General features: G+C 35.9%; 1 protein-coding gene across 4 annotated transcripts in view; it reads right to left on the bottom strand.

Moving 5' to 3' along the window:
* Positions 1-21,808, bottom strand: part of LOC128256389 (protein apterous) — a 37,524-nt gene that overhangs the window by 1,250 nt on the left and 14,466 nt on the right. For 3 of the 4 annotated variants that reach the window (XM_052986716.1, XM_052986717.1, XM_052986718.1), the window contains 3 exons: positions 20,324-20,463; positions 525-698; positions 215-471 (listed from right to left, as the gene is read on the bottom strand). In XM_052986716.1, coding sequence (XP_052842676.1) covers positions 215-471; positions 525-698; positions 20,324-20,463 — 571 coding nt within the window. The remainder of the gene's footprint in view (positions 1-214; positions 472-524; positions 699-20,323; positions 20,464-21,808) is intronic. The other variant, XM_052986719.1, reaches the window with a different exon arrangement.

Below are 21,808 nucleotides of genomic sequence, written 5' to 3'. Positions count from 1 at the left end.
CCGAAGAGCCTTGTAGTTTTTCGATTTTTAAAGCGTCTTCCGAGTTTTATGAGGCAGGCACATAAAAGCTGATGTTGCTGCAGCTTCAATGGCGCCTGCTTGTGCTTCAGCGGCGGTTCCAGATCGGCTGTGCTGTCATAAAGACCCCAACAGCATGTTGGCACTTTTATGACCGACAGCCTGATCGCGAAAATGCTGGGAATTTACAACGTACCTATGTTTGCGGTGAACGCCTCGATATCCTTGGGCTTGCGTTTGCGAGGCCTGCCCTTTTGGCGAGCCGGCTGCGGGAGTCCGGTGATGACATGGGACGCGGGCACGAAGATGCCCGTAGGAACAATGCTCCGACTAGGGTCCGAGTGCGGGCTCGAGGATTCGTTGTGCGGCGAGCCGAATTGTGCGCTGTACGGGTAGCTGGCGCTCATGCTGGACGAGGCGGCGTCGCCCTCCCTCGCTATACTGTAATGGGTCCTGCGTGTGATCTTTAGTAGTGGCGAAGCCTGTACGGACTAGGAGCGGCTTACCTGCAGTATATGAGCGCGTCGATGATGCCGTATTGGTCGCCCTTTGTCAATGGCGAATGGCAAACGGTGCAGCAAAAGCAATTGACGTGAAAGACCAGGTTCCGGGCGCGCATCACTAGTTCGTTGGAGCTGATAGATGCCAGACAGCGGGAACAGCGGCGAGTACCAAAAAAACTGTGGGCGATAACATTGATTGTCTTCTATTATTCAGGTCGTATTAAGATTTGCAAGCCCCTAGTACCCGTAACCCAAAGCATATAATTATGTGTCGTGATATTGGAGAAATTGGGCCCTGGGACATGATGTGCTTTGTGCAGATCTCCCCTGCAGAATCAGTAATCATATGTTTGGCAGGAAGCTGCGCGCTACTGACTGTTTGCCTCCTCGACAATCATGAGCCACCGACAGGTCAGACTCATTTAAGTAGGCCCAATGGTTTGCCCATAAACGCCTACTCATCGTCATTTTCATAGTCATCCCATGATGATGAAGGTCTGAACATTCGTCTCAATACGGTTTCGATCCGTCTCCGGCTACTGTTTTTACTTTCGCGAAAGACAGATCAAAGATTACCAGCATCCGTCCGTAATCACTGGGGAGTCGCTGCTTTCGTGCCAGAAATGAGCCAGCAAGCCGTCAGATTGGTAGGAATACCGGGAGTGCTTTCATGGTCCCCGCAGATGCAGGGGTTAGGAGAAGTCAAACATCAAATGCACGAGACACGCGATTTCTTTGACATTAATCAAAATAATTGGCGCATTTCGCTTTAGCTTCAACGACGCTCAACAGACTCATTCTCACATTTTGAAGTGCTGGAGTGGATTCTGTGAGACATAAGCAGACAAATCAGGGAACAGCAAACACCAAGCCAATTTCAATTCTATACGAATTTATCATATTCATACGTTGCGCATTTCAAAAAGCCATTTTCATCCCATTCCTATTGCCCCTCCTATCTCATATTCCTATTCCCGTTCCCCTTCCGACTCGCGTTGTGCATCTGTGTTTTCGTTTTGTTTAAAATTATTTGGGATGTGACACCGAGATTTTTGTCACATCCCCATGTCGCACATCTTGTCGCTACACGAGTCTCTGCGACTGTGCCTCCCGACCGATCTTTCACTCGGGTTCTGTCCCCAAAAACGCCCTTTCAAAGTGTGCATGTACCTTGTGCTGCTGCGCGATACGTAAGCCCCATAAATAATATTAAACATGTATTCTGAGGACGGCGACGCGGTCGGAACTACCAACTCATAAAACTGCCCCAGACCCCAGTTTCGAGGCACTTCCACAGCCCTGACACGCCCCTTCCCCGATTCGGAGAGCTAGGGAGAGAGAGCGAGAAAAATGAATTATGATTATTGCCATGTAAAAGAGCAGGCGAAATGTCAAAGAGACAACGCCTAATATATGATTATGTTTTCGAGCTCTCGAAATCTGATACTTTCACACACATTTGGGACACTCTTGTTCTCGCTTCCCCAGAAAGTTTCACTTACAACTTGTCCTTCTTTCTATGCCTATGCCTTGGTTTGTGCCCCCAGCAATCCACGTTATGCCAAAACTGATACGTAAATAGACTAACTTTTTTCAAAATAATAAGATTCAAATTGATGAATTTAATGTAGGTTATAGGCTTATAGATTTTAAATAGAGAAGTCGCAATTTTGAAAAAAGTTTTGTTTTGGGAAAACTAATTTTTTTAATTACTAAAAAAATCGGAGTGTCAATTTGATAAGTGTGATTCATTTTGACACTACACCTAGTATCAGAATTTTGTCAAAGGATCACTAAGCGATCTTAAAAATGGAATTTGACACTAAATAGGATACATTCGAACCAGCTGTATTTGTTAAACTCACAACTTGACAGCTTGCGCGCCTCTAACCAAATAGCCCAGGGCGTAGAGTGCCTGGCTAGTATTCTGAAAAAGTGAGTTCGAATCCCACGGCGGAAAACGTATTTATATTGGTTTTTTTTTTGTTGTATTAGATTGCCCGATTTCTTAGAATCAAGGCAGAAATATAAAAATATGGCAGGGCAAACATGTGTATGTTTGTTTAAATTTGACATTTAACGAAAGTTTTTCAATTGCGAGCGTAGCCTAGTGATACACTGAGAAAATTTGAGAACGAAAAAACCAATAGCAAAGTTTCTCTATTTCAGTATTTTTACTTCTCACTTTATCGAGCAGAAACGTTCTTGAAATCGAGGAGTAATTTATCTCTTTGTTCTCGATTTCGGTAATCGAGAAGAAAATATCTTGAACTCTAGAATAAAAGATCTTGAACTCGAGACGAAATTAGTCTAAAACATAAACAAATTTATAGAGATACAAATTGGGAGAGAAGTTCTCTCTCAAATTGTTCGGAAAGTTACCGAAGTATACTTCGGGTCTCGTCTCTGTTTCCCTTATAAAATTTCGCACGCGCCGCGGGGTAAAGCTTTTTCTTTGATTGATTGAGTGTTAAAAAGTGGTGTGATTGCAAATGACCTAGTCGACCTGGTCGCATTTAATTTGTGGGAGGCCCAGCGATACATTTTTTTTATACAAGTTAGTTTCGAATATAAAAGTTTTACACTTTACACTGTTCTAGGTGCCGGTGTTAATTTCGAGTGCCTTGAATTTGTCACTGCAGGGGAAATAAAAGAGCCGATTCCGCCATCGGAATAAGAATTCTTTTCCGCGAAAAGCTGTTCGCTTGGAGGAAAGCAAAGATAAGACATTAACCTCTTTTCAAATTTCTTATTAACTTTCTCTGTTTATTAAAAATATAGTTTGCTCAAGACATATCGCCACAATCATCGCCCCCAAAGCCATCGCCACAAAAGCCACCGTCAGCACAGTCACATGTACATATGTTTTAAATATTGATAAGAAAACTATAAGGTTGAAATATAATTAGCTATATAATTTCCAATGTAGATGTATAAATAAATAAATAAAAAACACAAAATTAGAAAAGTTTTTGGGATCTGGCATTTTTACTGAAAAAACCCGTTCTCAACATTCGCAATTTCAGAACGGAAATTTTCTCAGATTGCTTTTTATACCCTTGCAGAGGGTATTATAATTTCAGTCCGAAGTTTGCAACGCAGTGAAAGAGACGTTTCCGACCCTATAAAGTACATATATTCTTGATCAGCATCAATAGGAGAGTCGATCTAGCCATGTCCGTCTGTCCGTCCGTCTGTCCGTCTGTCCGTCCGTCTGTCCGTCCGTTTCTACGCAAACTAATCCCTCAGTTTTAAAGCTATCTGCATGAAACTTTCCCAAAAGTTGTCTTTCTAATGCAGGTAGTATATAAGTGGGAACGAGACGGATAGGACGACTATAGCATATTGCTCCCATAGGAACAATCGGAAAAATAAATAAAAAAAAAATTATAACTTTGCTGTTTTTCAATTTTTTTTTTAGTTCTTCGACAAATAGTCATAGTTAAATGTTTCAAAATTACGGTTTAAATTTCATCAAAATCGGAGGACAATAACATAAAGCTCCCATAGGATCATAAAAAAAAAAAAAAAATTTTTTTAAATTTAACTTTTTTATTTTGTAATTTTTTAAGATATTCTTTTTGAAATTTTAATAATTCGACAGTTCAGAATTACGCTTTTAATTTTATTAAAATCGGAAAACGATATCATATAGCTGCCATAGGAACTCAAATAATTGAGCTGCAAATCATCATAGCTTCAATGCTTTTAAACATACAAACAAGTAAATCATAATTTTACTGTCTTCAAGAATATTTAATTTTTGAAATAGCTGCAAGGGTATATAAACTTCGGCTTGCCGAAGTTTGCTTCCTTTCTTGTTTAAGACTGAATATTCTGGATTTGAGAATAAGTCTTTTTAGTTTTGAGAACGAAGAGGCTCTTGAGTTCAAGCATAGGCGCTCTTGTTTTCAAGAGCAAAATAATTTTTGATTTTGAGAACATATTACTCTCGAAGCCGAGAAGACTTATTCGGAAATCGAATATATTAAGTCTTAAAATAGCAGTCTTGATCTAAGAAAATGTCGCAATTAAACAAAATATTGGACTTGGAACATACTTTGTTAGAAAATTTGGCTTCTGATCCCAATGCTGCAGGTACCATAAAATCCTTTTCCCAAATAATTCATTACTTGATTCAAGAACGACTTTGTCTTGAACTGTGCTGAAATTGGTAGCTTAGTTCATGATATTGTGGTTCTCGACAGTGGAGCCTACCGGGAAATTGGGTCTAACTTTGAATTAGAAAAATTGACTTGGCAGTGGGTAGTCCCGTGTTCGAACCCACTTAGTCAAGTGATGCCGCATATTTCCCCAATCTCTCTAACGTATTATAAATTCCGTTAAAGACAACATGTGCTTTCCATAGTTATTCCTTGCGTAAATGTTTCAAAATATTTTAAAATGAAACTTGTTTGAAAAACAAACTTTTTATTTGTGTTGTTTTAAAACCATTTAAAAATTTCTTCAGTTTTAATCATTTATCCTGATCTAAGACAAATTGATTGTGACTCCTGTTGAACACAGTGTCTTGACTCAAGAATGTTCTTGACATAGACAAATTCTTTTTTATGAATTATAAGAATTTTTCGAATGAAAAAAATTTAAGCCTCCGCTTTGATAATAAAAATAGATAAAATAAACCAGCAGCATTTTGACGCCTTTCACTCCATGGGCTAAAGGCCCCAGCTGAAACTTTGAGTTCAAGACCCTGCTGAACACTTGGCTGAGGGCTGGTTGAACTCTTTTCGGAGGGCGAGAAAGCTGAGCTGCAGTTCAGTCCGCAAAGCGACGTGTGGCCCGGCTGGATGCTGTGATAAAACCGGGTTTGTATAGGACCACAGGCATGGGAGCGTAGGGCGGCCACGTTTTGTAACGTGAGAGCAGTTATAGCGCGTTGAGGGATTGCACGTCGAAATCTCAAGTACCACCCGCTGGGATCAGCTCTTCTGATTACACATGTGTAAGTTCACCAGTAACAACAACAGCGGATTTCCCAGACGCCACGCCACCACCGGCAGCAGCGGCTTCCCTTCCCGTTCGCCAGTTATCGTGAGACCGCTTTGAGCGCCGTAGTCCTGCCCCGAGACCTAGCACCACTCTTACCCCAGCTGATGATGACGTCCCGTGGCGTTAATTCAATTCTAGACCCTCGCCCGATGCCTGCCTTAACTTGTACAGTAATTATTTGCATTTCTAGTCTTGTGTGTTTGGTCTTGTTTTGACTACAAGGCCTTGAATTCATCCGATAATTTCACGGAAAAGATTTGTTGAAAAAATGTTTTTGTTTTTTACTTGTTTAATGCGGTGGAAAATTAGTTTGTATTGGTATCTGCTGGACTTGTGCCTACGACAAACACATACCTATGGCCGTGCTCCTGCTGTGGAATGGTGTGGTCTCAGCTAAATGCCAATGAGCCGCCACAAAGCGGACAAGCCGACGTCATTAGCATTCGCATTTGCATTTCTAAGCGTTCTTTAATAGGACTCTTCCGGCTTCCAGGAAATGCAAGCCCATGCCCAGTGAAATTGTATATAATGTTGTAGTCAATTTGATTAGATAAGCACCCCATTGTTAGTTTTTGGCTGGTGGAACGGATTATATCCCCACCACCACCGCCCCCCTTTTCTCTTTGTTATGGAGCTCTTGCGTATAAATTCGGCGTAAAATCTTTTTTAAAGATGGCCATTAAACATTTTAATTATCGGGCGGTCCCTATACTCATGTATGCTCTTGTTCCAAAAACCAAGTCAAAGAGTATCCAGGTGGCAGCGGTTAACCAAGACAAGGCGGTGCTCAGCCAAGCGAAAGACCTGCGTGATGCAGAAGCGGCGGTGATTGGGAAGTTTTACAGTGGGATCGGTTGAAGCGCTCTTGGTCAAAACAAGTAAACGAATTTGTGGTTACTTAAAATGATTCAGGCAATCAAACAATTGCATTTATGGTAAAAAAAAAAAGGGAAATGGCCTTGTAGCTTTAAAATATTATTATTGATTGTAAACGCTTTGTATGTCTCATCGGTATTGATCCTTTTTGATCATTTCAGCACATGGTTATATTCTGTTATTATACCCTTGCAGATGGTATTATAATTTCAGTCAGAAGTTTGTAACGCAGTGAAGGACACATTTCCGACCCTTTTAAGTGTATATATTATTGATCAGCATCACTAGGAGATTCGATCTAGACATGTCCGTCTGTCCGTCCGTTTCTACGCAAACTAGTCTCTCAGTTTTAAGCCTATCTGCATGAAATTTCTTAAAAGTTGTCTTTCTATTGCAGGTAGTACATAAGTCGGAACGAGCCGGGTCGCACGACTATAGCATATAGCTCCTATAGGAACAATCGGAAAATAAAAAAAAAAATTATAACTTTGCTGTTTTTTTATTTTTTTTTTTAGTTCTTCGCCACATAGTAATGGTTAAATATTATCAAAATTATTAATAATTTGACTTCAGAATTTCGCTTTTAATTTTATTAAAATCGGAGATCGATATCATATAGCTGTCATAGGAACTATTGAATATGTTTTTAAACATATACACAAGTAAATGATAATTCTAATGTTTTCAAGAATATTTAATTTTTGCAATAGCTGCAAGGGTATATAAACATAAGCTTGCCGAAGTTTGTTTGTAATGGTTACATTTTTTAGAATAACGGTTTAAATTTCGTGAAAATCGGACGACTATATCAAATAGCTCCCATGGAAACAACAAAATATATACAAACAAACTATTTTAAAAATGTTACTTTTCTATTTTGTAATTTTTTTTTAATTCCTTTTGACTTATTAATAATTTGACAGTTCAGAATTACGCTTTTAATTTTATTAAAATGTTGTTCCTTTGTATACGTCTTAAGAGCTATGCTATCGGATAAAAATTATTTTATTTAAAATTGTATTAGTACTTATAATTAATTTTTATTTTTATAGACATCAAGCGTATGTTTCCCACATTGATAATCTCTACGGGATATTTGGGATCTAATATCCAGATTCTAGATATGTAAGGGGTCAGTTAAATATAAATAAGCGTAATGTGTTCATTAAAAACCGAAATTTATTATTTAAAATTACCTATCGCCTAACTCTCGCGCTGAAGACTTAGGTTCTAGTCTCAGCGGAGAATGTGTTTTACAGAGGGGAAAATATTAACATGTTAAAATACCAGAATTTATATATATTTAATTTTTTGGGTTATAAGGCGCCTAAATCAGCTAATGATGCCGAAAAAATATATTTTATATAGTCTTCGGACTAGTCCCCCTTTTGACGCTTTGCAGATCTTCTGATACCGGGTTATACCAATTTTGCAATTTGAATTTTTAATAAAGTAATTAAAAATTTAAAAAATATCACGTATGTATTAAGGTAATTAATTCTGTAACACGGCAGTACGTGATGAATATCTTATAGTTGGAGAAGCAACCCTATGGTCCTTGAATTTAATTTTGAACAGTTTACTACTTAGCATTCTTTTGAGCAAATTAATTTTTAGTTTAACAATTTTTACATTTTTTTCTTGACCCTATAACACATTTGTTTCCTCGACTTAAAGGTAAGCTAGAAATAGATTTCACAACTGAGACAATGTGTTACATTTATCAGTTTAAATGTGTGCTTAGCTTGAAAACGAGAAAACGCTGTCACTGCACTGTTGGTCGGCTTATCCCATTGTCGCTATTTTTTGAGTTTGTGTTGAAAGCGCGTCGCAACACGAGCCAGCCGACAAGTGCCATAAAAATTAATACTGTGATTTTTGCAAACCTTTTTGTGTGCGTTGGGTGCACGCTTTTTTGGAGGCACATTATTAAATCCAATTTCTGCTCAGCTCTTTGATGGGATTTTATTCTCATGCAAACTTTAGAGCCTAATGTTTTAAGCACTCGAAGGCGGTGACTAGAACATTAAAAGCCAACGTGAGGTTATATCGTTAAGCTGATGTGCCCTGTTGTTAATCTCCAGTCTCTGTTTTAGTCAATTTTCAATTTCATCAGTAGCGGCGTTGTGAAGTCTTCTTACACTCCATTTATTTAATGAATTCTTTGAGATTTTACTTACCTTTTGTTTGAGAGGTAAATAAATTATTTTATTGAAGAACCCACGACTTAAGTTGGGCCATAAATTCAGTGCTCGAGTCTTCTGCCCTTACTAGCCACAATTAAATGGATGCGCTTTGCTGACTTTTAAAACTGTAAATATTTTTTCCCAAACTTTTTTTTCCACTTGCCTACATATCTGCTCACCGTAGTCAACCCCAACTAAATCGGTTGAATGTTTTACGATGCGAAGACAGAGCTCGCCCCAGCGTTGATTAAGACATTTCATCGACCTCGAGGTCTGCACTTTGGCATGCCTTTCTGATAGCAGAGGAAATCCAGCCAGCAGAAAATCTCCCGGACTATAGTTTCTGACGTGCCACATAAAATATAAATTATGACACGGCATCTGTCCCAATCTGATGCTTGCTTAGCCGTCTTATCCGCTGTACCATCAGCACAACATCATCGCTATAGATAAGCACTTGCTGCCCGGACTTTTCTGACACAAGCAAAGAGGAGCAGCGTCCATGTAGACATGAGACAAACCAGCCTTACTGGGTTTGGCATATGCAGGTGACAGCCAAAACTTTTCATGTGTGCTTTTCACTCCTGCTGGCGTGCAGAAAAACGTGAATTGGCAAGTCAAACTGGTACACTGAACTATATGTAAGCCTGAGGGAAACCACAACAAGCAGACAGTGGCACCACCGGAACGGCATCAGCTCCAAGAGCCAACGGATATCTGTAATCCACCACAATCTAATTATTTATTTTGCGAGATTAAAACTTAAGAGTTATTTCCACCTTTTGCAGCCGAATAAAAAAAATAATTTAAATTTGTTTGGCAGAAATTTAAATATTTTTTGATCATTTCAGAAGACTTATAAAAATTATTTTATATACATTATAATAGAAAATTGCCTTAAAAATTAAATAACCCTTAAATTAAGTGTAAATTAAACGTTTCCATTCGGACCGCTTCATCCAGGTTCTTGCCCACACAGACATTTTTTATCTCAGCGTGACGAATGTCGAATACATATTTATTTTTCGTCACAAAATTTGATATCAGATAATTAATATTTTGAAGCTGCGATCGTCAAGACTTTTTTATCTCGTTAAGAGGTGTTTTTTTTTTCTTTTTTTGATATCAGAAGTTTTTGTTTGAAATATAGTCAAAGTACCTCAATATTGGGACCATGGTTTTTTACTAAAAAAACTTTTACCTACACTTCAGTACTAATTTTGTTTGTTAAAGCTTAACTAACAAGTAAGGAAGCAAACTTCGGCAAGTCCAAGCTTACATAACCTTGCAAATATTCCAAAAACTAAAATTTTTTTAAAAAAAAATATATTGATTTTTATGCATTTATGTTTTACAATCAGCTATTTGATATCGTGGTCTGATTTAAATAAAATTAGAACCGTAATTCTGAAACAATAAATGACTTTGAAAAACAGCAAAATATAATTATAATCATATGTTTTCCCGATTGTTAAAACTGATGGGCTACTTTGAAACGAGTGGACATGGCTGGATTGACTCTCCTAATGATGCTGTTAGGGTAGGGAACGTGTCTTCTGACTGAAATTAAAATACCATTTGTAAGGATATTAAAATAAAGGAGCAAGTTATCTGACCCTATAACGCATTAACATTTGAACAGCTTCGTTGTTTTTAAAATATTTGCTTACATCTTACTTGGTGGTGGATACTCTTACGGGGACTTCTTGCCTAAACAGCCTTAACTTCTCCAAACTGAAAAAAGTTGCCGTCTTTGTAGATAATTAACTTTCGAAAGCATTCACGCAGACAAATATTTTTTGTACATACCAAAAGATGGGGAATCTCAATGGCTATGAACGTAACAAAATAAACAAAAATCGACTTTAATTATTTTTAAAATTTGCAAAAAAAAAAATGGGAGCACCGCATCCAAGCAAACTTGTTGTCATTCGACCCGTATTTTGAATAAAATTTAAACTGTGCAAAAAAAGTGTAATATTTTACCAACCCATCAGTGATATCTCTTGTCATCAGTGATATCTCTTGTCTGTAGCTTAACTAGCTTAGAAGTTATAGCCGTGCTATATATTTAGCGATTTCCCGCTAAGTAAGCTAGTTTTTCAAAAAGTCGTTGAACAAACTATTTTTTTAACAACCTGCCCAACACATGAAAATTTATTCCAGAATTCTAACAATTTTTCGAAACTGACAAACAGACACGGAAAAATTTCATTCATTTTAAGATATAACAAAAATAAGTATGTATTTAATAAAAAATTTAATAAAAAATAAACTCTGCTTAAAAAGTGGAATATTTTACCAACCCGGGCTCAAGAACTTTAAAATATTTTTATTATGTCACTTTCACCGCCCTTTCTCCAGAACCAATTAATTTTCCCAAAGTCTTGGTATGTAATTCCTACTCTTTTAGCGATTCCTTCCGATTAGTGTATTACACGATACGATCAGACTATCACAGTAGATTTTCAATACTACGGCTATATATACATGCTCTTGGTACGCATCGTGACTACATGTACTATCGTTCATAATGATCTTTAAACCAATAAAATAAATTATCAAAATCTTTATCTTCTGTTATATTATGATGACTATATAATATGCATGGATTACTACTACGTTTTTGCTTGTCCAAACAAAATTTTGTTATTAAAACGAACAAAAAACTTGCCCTAAGTCTAAATGCTCGTCCTAAAGCTAAGAACAAAACAAACTACTTTTTAAAAAGTTTGCGTAATTAAAACAAAAAAAACAGCCTTTTTTCAAGATTTATGAAAATTTTATAGAAACATCGCCATTAATTTAGGATAGATCGACTTTGGACTTTTTTTGTCCGATTTCCTTAGAGCGATTTAGGCCGAAATTTGTATAAGTAATTTTGTAACCCTAAAAATACGAAATTTGCTCTAATTTTGTCTTCAATGACAAGTATTTGATTTTAAAATTTGCCAAGTCGCAACCGTAAAAAAGTTTATCAAAATATTCGACAGCAATATTCTTAAATATTTGTTAGTTAATTGGATCATTTTCATAAAAGCCAAATGTTCTCCAAACTTAGTTTTGAAAAGTTAAAAAATTAGTGAAGTAAAAATGTTCATGTCGGCAGTGGTATTTGAACTTAAAGCTTAGAAATCTTATCATACGCTTTTACCCCTAGGCCACAAGCTTTTATACTTCGTTGCGACCAAGTAAGCAATAAAAAGTGTCAGAGAAGTCAAATGGAACATTTCTATTTTTTAGGAAATATTTATAATTCCTGGGAAATATTTCTTATATTTCCATGCCCACTCTAACGCCCAAAAATTGTGAAAGTAGTACTGTCACTCTGAGACATGTTAGAACGTAGGGGTTGGTTCTGCCTGCCGCCCCTCTGCCACTGTTCAGCCACTGATCGACCGCTGTTCTGCCGCTGCTAGCAGATGGGAGAGAGAATGAATCACAGAACTGTTAGCGGGGGGTGTGGGCGCTGCTCTTACACTCATAGAAAAAAAAATTCCAAAATTTAGAAATCTCGCATTTAAATCGTCCAGTCTTTGAATCAATGACAAAAATTTCTTGGTTCAATATAAAAATTGTAACTAAAAAGTGAAATCCTTTCTGATTCTAAACTTTTAGGAAAAATACTTTCTTAACAAGAAAGGAAGCAAACTTCGGCAAGCCGAAGCTCATATTCCCTTGCAGCTATTGCAAAAATTAAATATTAAAGAAGACATTAAAATTATGATTTACTTGCGTGTATGTCTTAAAGCATTGAAGCTATGATAATTTGCAGCTCAATTATTTGAGATCCTATGGCAGCTATATGATATTGTTTTCCGATTTTAATAAATTTAAAAGCGTAATTCTGAACTGTCAAATAATTAAATATTCAAAAAGAATATCTAAAAAAAATTACAAAATATTTTTTATTTACATTTAAAAAAAATTTTTTTTTAATATTTTATTGTTGCCATGGGAGCTTTATGTTATAGTCGTCCGATTTTGATGAAATTTGAACCGTAATTCTGAAATATTTCACAAATACTATATCTCAAAGCACTAAAAAAAAATTTAAAAAAACCAAAGTTATAATTTTTTTTTATTTATTTTTATGATTGTTCCTGTGGGAGCTATATGATATAGTCGTCCAATTTTGATGAAATTTAAATCGTAATTCTGAAATAATTAACCATTTCTATGTGTCGAAGACCTTAAAAAAAATTAAAAATAGAAAAGTTATAATTATAATAGGGTATATGAACTTCGGCTTGCCGAAGTTTGATTCCTTTCTTGTTTTTTGTATTTTTTGAAATACACTCACGTGTCGTAATGTGCTTAGCTAAGTTCAGCAGACAGAAAACTTAAGGAAATTATCTAAAATGATCATAACTTTTTATTGTTAATTCATAAAAATAAACTATTTCTGCATAGATACTATCAATTTCTGAACCATCTCTGAAAATGTATGATTGTTTTGATATTTTTTAACATGACTCGTCCAAGCTGACGAAACAGTCTTTGCTTTTGCCTTTCATTCTTTGAGTGCGAACATAGCCTAGTGTTTCAATGTACAACACCCGCGCGGAAGGCCCGGGTTGGATTCTCGCCGACGACCAAATAAAAATGTGAGTTTTTTTCAAGTTTTGGTATTATTTGTGTATAAAAATGTTCTAATGTGAATTTTACAAATCATGTTTATCTTTAAATTAAATTGCATGTGTGTTAGCTAGCAAGCGGGGTGTTCTTCTCGTCACGCGCTTTATTTGTTGGCTGGGTACGGGCTGGGTAACTGGTATCTAATAGTCGGGAAACTCGACTAAAGCGTTCTCTCTTGTTTAAAAAAGATTTCTATATTATAGAAAACATTTATATTTCTTAAGGTTATTTAATTTTAGGTACAGGCAGAGAATTTTTGCAAAATAATTTCTATACTATAGAAAATATTTCTATTTTTTAGAGAAATCCGCAAAAAAGGTAAAAATTTACTTAACAAAAATTTGTTAGGTTTTAGTTCAATTTTGTTGAACGGTACAAATTTCTAAATTTGAGAAGGAAGGATATTTTAACTTCGGAAACGCTCGACTTCTCTTCCAATTGTGCCTTACGAAACAAGCATTCTACAACGCACTATTAGAACGAACTTAGAACTGTTTCTCGGGTTTCTGGAACACATCTTTAGAATGAATCTTGATTCGTTCCACAATAACATATTTAGAGTGGTTCCAAAAATAGCCTTACCCAAGAATGTAAAATATAAATTTTTTTAATTTTAATTTATTTTTTATTAAATTTGATTTATTATACATTTTTTTATTTTTATTATATTTTTCGTTATTTCGGCTCGTTTGATACTTCAGTTGCCTTTAAAGTGAAAGCCAGCTTAAGGTTAATAATGTGGTCGGTAAACCGTCCCTTCTTTGTGACTCTAAAAATATAAAAATTAGAAAACTATTGTGCTGTCAGTTAACACAGTATTTGTAAATAAATGGCGTTTTTATTTGTGCTCAAAAAGTGTAAACAATTAAAAAACTAAAAAATCTGAAAAGTAAATACCTGTTTGAGCAAAAATGAAACGAAATCTCCAAAAAGGAATAATTCAATTTTGATAAATATAAATTTAAAAACACTTACCAAATAAAGCCTAATTTCTTGTCCCTTGTCCACCATAAACAAAGACTACTTTTATTTTGAGTTCACCCTAAAAAGAAATGAAAGAAAAAGAGAAAAAAGAGTGTACTCACTAATAAAATTATTTTTCTAAAATATAGAAAATATTTCTTTTTTCTACATTTAAGAATTTCCTAAAATATAGGAACTTTTATTTTTTTGTCTCAAATTTAATGTGTTTTTTTCATAACTGCGGTTTTCTGATTTACACTAGCCTTTCTTAAAAAAAAAAAAAAAAATGATGAATGGTTGCCGGTCGACACATATACTATACTTCCGATAATAGATTAAAAAAGAGGTACCACCCCTCCTCCTGACTAAAATATTTTTAAAAACTCAATTTTTTCTAAAATACATAAAATTGTTTTACGTTTTATACAAATTTTGATCTAGATTTTCGAAACCTTCTTTCTGTAACAAAGAAAAAATTACAAAATCAAAGGCGATTTTCTCTGTTTAAAAAAACAAATTTCTCTCAAATTTAAAACATATTTACGTATTATAAAAACTTTAAGTACCTTATGTTTTGAAGTTTATTGTTCTGTATTATAGATTAAAAACTGATATCTTTTTGCAGCGTATGCTTAATAAAATACATTTCTTTTTTTTTTTGAAATGCGATAAAAAATCATTTATCCCGAACGTTTTTTAAAAAGTACCGGAAAATACCGATGTTTAACGATATTTTGTTCGTCCCACCACTACAACAGCTGTTTTTTGGTTTGCTTTTGACTGAAAACAAGAGCGCACGCTTCAAATTCTGCTCGCAGTACCACAATGCATTACTGCTGGATCATTGGCAGGAAATAACTCCCACATATACGGGGATCCTTGCCCTTTTTAGAAACTGTGGTGGTCGCCATTGCAAACCCGTCTAACAGTACCATCAGCTTCTCTTCCTTGCCGTTCAAGTTGGCCTCGGTCGCATTATGGATGTCCTGCTGAGCATTAAAGAGTTGAGTAAACTCACTCATATTCATTATTTGTAATAAATTTCTTTTGGATTTGCCAGAATTTAAAAGTAAACAAACCCAGATCAGCTGTTCGTGCCACTCACATGTTGGAGAAGCATTAACTAATTGCTAATGCGCCAATGGAATCATGCGCATATAAAAAGTACACTAGTGCGGCATTGGAATCAGGCTGTTACTCTATGATGCAAGTGGCGAGCAATGCAAAAGAAACGATAAAGACCGCGCGCATCTTTGGATGTTCCTTTTTGTTCTTTTCATTTGTTTTTCAAGAGTAATGTTTGTTTGGTTACTGCTTGCAGTCACTGAGGCTGCGAAAAATATAGCATTGGACATTTTAAAAAAGTTCAGATCAAAAAAACGTATGTACGTAAAAAAGTATGTTAATATCTGAAATATTTTAACAAAATTGTTATAACATTAATTTAAAAAAAATTATTTATATATATGATTATTATTTTTTTTGTGTATTTCTTTCACTTAAACTGTATTAGTTTTACGAAAATATAAAACTGTCGCTTAACACTTATAGCCTGATTCCAGTGGCATAGAGTGAGAAGTTCTAACTCTATGATTGTAGTACTGCGACCAAAATTAGCTGCGTGTGTTTTTTTCAGTCATTTTTATTCAAAATAGATTTTATATTCAAAAGAAATCATATATTGCGCCATCTTTGCATAAAACCCAGCTGCTATAGTGGTGGCACTAACGAAATATCGTTAAAAATCTGTATTTTCCGATATTTTTCTAAAAATGGTCGGGACGAATGATTTTTAATCGCATTTATTTATCGCATTTATTTTAAATGCGGCATGTTGCCTTATGGGATTCCCTGTGTAAATAAATGCGCATTAGGCTAAATGCGTTTTAATGCGCCAATGGAATCAGAATATTACTTAAAAATTGTTTTTGTTTTTTTTTTGTTCTATGAATAAAAAGCGCACATATTTCTGCCGCTGGTGTAGCTAGAGAAAATATATAAAGTTAGTTTCCTTTCTGGGATTCTAAAATTCATCACTGGCCCAAAACCATGAGTATTTCTACAGTATGCCGACTGCTATGCCGGCAGAACCGACATCTCAGCCGACAATCGTAGCAAATGCAGAAAAAACCCACCCCACCCTCTCAATCTCTCTTTTTAGATGAGAGAGCGAAATTTGCTGATGATTTTATGTGCTTTTTTGCTGATGATTTACTGATGATTTGGTGATTGTTTGACTTAGGGGCTGTTCATATATTACGTAATCCCGTTTTTGATGGTTTTGACCCCCTCCCCCCTGATAATCAAAAGTAATCATTCAATTAATTTTTTAAAATTATGTCCACCAAAATGCAAAGCACGTTGTTGGAGTCACGGTATATAACAAACAATATGTATGTAACAACAATTACTGCACATGCATAGCGAATTAAATCAAATATGTTAAATATATCGTACATACCTTTGAAGCATCCAGGACATCGTTTTGATTTTTTTTGTGGCACCTGCTTTTCATTAATTTTTTATCAATTCTTTTATATGTTTTTGAAACTATTTTTCTTATTTTTGCTGTTTTCCATATTGTCGTTGCATTTTTTTTGGCAATCTAACGGTCTTTGGTCTGGATAGCGATGCTTGTAGGATTTAAAAAACGCTTGAAATATATCACGAAGTTCTGATTGCAGTGTAAAACACACGAGCACTTAAATCCCAGTGGAAATTGCAAAACATATTTCGGTGATTTGCAAACTTTCATTACGAACAGCTGATTCTTGATATACAAATGGTAGAATATGTAGGGTTGCATTCCAAACATATTTGCGGAGTAATGGCCCAAAATATATTATTGAATAAATGCTTTTAACAAAAAAACTCTTTGCACATGATTACGTAATCATTAACCCCCTCCCCCCTAGGTGATTACGTAATACATGGACAGCCCCTTAATAGAAAATTTCTATGATATGCCCATATTAAAATCATCACTAGTTTGATGTTGTTTTGTGATGAATCATAAGTAAAAAGCTGCTCTCCGCCGCTCTTTATGCACGAACGTAGTTTTTTAAATATGCAGTGACGTGATAATAAAACATAATGGCCAATAACTTATAAAATATTAGCTCGATTTTGAAAATTGTAGTGTTAACCCTACATAGCCCACGGTCTGACATGTCTCATAGTGATTTTGGTATTGAGCTCTAGAGAGATTGTGGCTCAATTTTGAAATGAACTTGCGGTAAGTAAGAATTACTTGAATCTGCATGTCAAATACCAAATCTATAGCTTTCATAGTTTCCGAGATCTCAACGTTCATACAGACGAACAGACAGGCGAACATTAATAGATCGACTAGACTATTGATCCTGATCTAAACTTTTTAATAGTCTTTAAACTATTTTTATTAGCTATAATCGTCCTGCAACAGGAAGACAACTTTTGGAAGAGTTTTATGCGTATAGCTTTAAACAAGTTTTTTTTATTGTTTTTTTTTTTGTCTTTTTTGAAAATTTTTAAAAATTATTAGAGCCGATTTTTGTTTAACTTTTTCCTTTAATAGCCCTTAAGATTCCACAACCTTGGTATGTAACAAATTTTTCTGCATGAATGTTTTCAAAAGTTATTAAGCAACGAAAACGGCAACTTTTCTCAGTTTGGAGAAGTTACCGCTGCTTAGGCAAGAATTTTCTCCTAAAAGTATCCACCACCTATTTTTTCTGTTTTTCTCTGGGTGTAGTAGAAGTTGAAACGAGCCGGATCGGACGACTATAACATACATCTCTCATGGGAAAAATCGGGAAAATATATAAAAAAAATTATAATTTGGCTATTTTTCAATTGATTTAAACATACTTTGATAGAAATTTAAGGTTAAGGTTTATTGTTTCAAAAATATCAAATAGCTTCTTGTAAAACATTAAAGCATAAAAAACAAAATAATGCTGTTTTATAAAATTTTTAATTCTTGGAATATTTACAAAGGTATATAAGCTTAGACTTGCTGAAGTTTGTTTCCTATCTTGTTAGTAAAGCTTTAAAGTCTTCACAAAAGTAGTTTGCTAAAACTAAATTAATGCTGAAGTATGGGTATAAGTTTTTTTTTTTTGTAAAAGCCATGGTCACAAGATACTTTGACTATATATCAAACAAAAACTTCTGATATCAAACAAAAACACATCTTAACGAGGTAAAAAAGTCGTGACGATCGCAACTTCAACATATAAAATATCTGATATAAAATTTTGTGACGAAAAGTGAATAAGCATTCGACTAAATAAATACACTTTTTAAATGTTTCCATTCGTAACGCTGAAAAAATGTCTGTGTAGGCAAAATACCTGGATAAAGCGGTCCGAACGGAAACATTATTCCTTATTTTGTTATTGTGAACTCAAAAAGGCAAAAATGTTCGTTAAAACCGGATTTAAAAATGATGTAGCCGACTTGTAGCTATTTAATTCATTTTAATTTATTTGTATTCGCTTGTCTTAAGCTGGACATTTTATTTTTATTCCAAATAATAAGATAATAATTTAAAAAAAACACATCAGACAATTTGGCTATCAAGTAAAACAAATTTGGTTCCTTACAAAATAAAGCTATAAAAATTTTACTGAAAAGGACTTATGAGTTTACCCGAGTTAACTGTAAAAAATGCTTTGCGTTTAAATTTGATTTTTAGTTCATATCATTAGATGCGCCGATGGGCGTTTTTATCGAGTTTCTATTTATTCCTCATCCCGAAAAATTCACTAAACTCACATTCAGTGCACATGACATAAGTTCGCCTACGCTATATGATATTGGCCCCGTCCCCACACTCGACCCGGGGGATGTCACATTTGACATCAGCAGTATAAATCAAAGGGAATGTGGGGACTACGTAGGGCGAGTGGCGGGTTCATTGTGATTGATAATACCCAGCAGCAGCAGCAAAAGCCATCGGAATGAAACGAAATGAAACATTACGGCGGAATGGATTCTGCATGACATGACAAGCCACCCCAGTCCCCCTAGCTCTCCAGAGTAAACCGCTACTGTCTGTTTGTGCAACTTGCAGCAGAGCGCGGCGGTTGCGCCGCTGGAATCTGGCGATCAGTCCCACACCCATACAGATAGAGCGACCCTAATCCAGGCGGACGCGCAACCAGATTCAGACACTTGCTCACAAGGGCTGCAACTGCGACACCCAACCCGACGGTTGGTATTTTGAAATATGGAGCGGTCATAAATGTCACAAGAATCATTTGAGAGGAAATACGAGTGACGAGCGTGACTTGCATGGATTTATGGTTCTCGAGCCAAGGGTATCTGAATTGAATTAGGAACTTATGCGGTGCCACAGAACAGGTGTTGCTCTAGCCCTCGTAGCTCTGAAAGAACGCAAACAAATTGGTGTCTCCCAACTGCAGAAGATTACCGTACACCTACAAAGGGGTGCTGAAATATCGGGTAATTATAAACCGTTTCTGTTGCATTTCGTACTGATCACTCTAGGAGCTCGCGTGTCTGCTGCGACGCGTAAAATCGCATTTATGCAGCTTCCTCCAGCAGCGTTTTTAAAATGGATGAAGTAGGCTGGGAAATCCACCCAGGCGCAGACTGTCAACGCTGGCGGAGCTCCAAGTCCCAGCCCCCGACCCCAAGCAAGGCAGCTCGTGAACGGTGGAGGGGTGGAGGCGTAAGCAGGTGAGCGGGCGTTCTCGAGAATGCGGTGGAAGGCAAACAGCAGAACACACGCAGAGCCGCTCACCCAGCGGATAGGCGGATGAGCAGATGGGTAGACTGCTGGCGTCTTCGTTGCGGTCTGCTTCCACTTGCATTCGAATTTGCTATCGCGTTTTGCACCCTCTCAGCCGGGGCACATTGGTCCGAAACAATGACGGGTTTTAGATCTTAGGGCAGCCGCGTTCATTAAAACATTACTCGCGTGTTTGGAAATCATTTTCTAGTCTATGTCTTGGAATGCAGTCGCGGTTTTATCTGATTCATCAGACTCATGCTCCAACCCCCCTTTTCGGACTCGCTTCCCAGAAGCTCCCAGCCGGAGATTCAGCCACTGCTCCGTATAGTACAGTAATTTCCTCCAATGGTTGGAACTTGCGTCGGTTTTGTTTTGGCTTGGCGACTTACCTATAGTAATCGTTTTTGCAATAAATGTTGCCGTCACGTGAGTAGCATGAGGATTCCCGTTCCAGCGGCTGCCGACAAGCGTAACACTGTAAACAGCTGGCATGCCATCGTTTTTCCACAGCGGAGAGGTAGAAGCGATCCTAAGAAAAGACCAAAAATATTCTGTAAACGACATATTCAAAACTTTATTTTGAACTTTTTGAAATTAAACAATTTCGTAAGATTATTTAGCTTGTTACCATTACAATAAGTTTATAATTTTAAAATTATTTTGTGTCATTACGATTTAAGATGTCAACAGTTGTACCATAACATATAGAAATATGACGATAAAAAAAATAAAACAGTTTTCACACTTTTACTTTTTAACAAAGCCGTAAATTAATAGAGTCTGAACACAATCAATATAAAGCAATGTAAATCAATCAGTCAAATACAATATTTGGCTATTGTATACGGGATTTTGATAATTGTGAAATTTGTTTAACTGTGTTAATTTATTGAACTTTGTATAGAAGTAATAGTAAATATTATGACAAAAAGTAATTGTTATAAATTCTAAAACTTATATTGCCTCGTCTTTCCATCTAGCTAAATCTAATATCACGAGAAAATGCAAGGAAAACAAGAAAGGTAGAAAAGCCGATTATTCCTCAAATAAAATATTCTTCAAAACGACTACATTTCGGTTGCTATGTGTACAAGCTGAAAAAACGTAATGCTATGCTGAATTTCCTCTTATATTTTTGATCGTTCCTATGGTAGCTATCGTTGATATAGTTGTCCATTGTTTTAATAAAATAAAACCAATAATTCTGAAATAATAAACTATTTCTCAAAGTATATTTAAATACAAAAAAACAGCAGCTATGACTGATACCCCTCCTTAAGCCTAGTTTTAGACTTAAGCTTACAATGTACAAATAAGTACAAATACAGAACAGTCAACTTATAATTTTGTTTCATTTATTCTTTAGATTGTTCTAATGGGAGTATCGACCTGCAATAGATAGACAATTTTTGGGAAAGTCTTATCCAGATAGCTGTAAAAATGAGAGATCATTTTGTGCAGGCGGTCGGACAGACGGGCATGGCTAGAGCGGCTCCTTATAGGGTCAAAATGTCTCCGCCACTGCGTTGCAAATTTATACTCAAATTTTGACCTGATAGGCAAGATTTTTAGCATGATCAGTGTGCACATAACAAATACGATTTTAAGATTTTCAAAAATCTATATTCTTTAGAGAAAAGTACTCAGATCAAAGTAGTCAGTTTGCCAGCTATGAGAGGGAGCGAGATGCAAATAAGTGGTGGACACTTGTCGTCAAGGTCTTTTTTCAGCCCGGTACTCAAATCCAAAATAGCGTTGCCAGAAATGAACTCTGGGTGTACGTTCGTCAGGCCCCAGCAAAAATAATGTAAGAAATTAATCTTTTGAAGTTGGAGTTTGCACAGCAGATTATTTCTCGGATTGAAAAATGGACG

This window comes from Drosophila gunungcola, assembly GCF_025200985.1.
Source record: "Drosophila gunungcola strain Sukarami chromosome 2R unlocalized genomic scaffold, Dgunungcola_SK_2 000017F, whole genome shotgun sequence".
Lineage (NCBI taxonomy): Eukaryota > Metazoa > Arthropoda > Insecta > Diptera > Drosophilidae > Drosophila > Drosophila gunungcola.
Note: the sequence above shows the minus strand (reverse complement) of the source record. Positions and strands in the feature narration are given on the sequence as shown.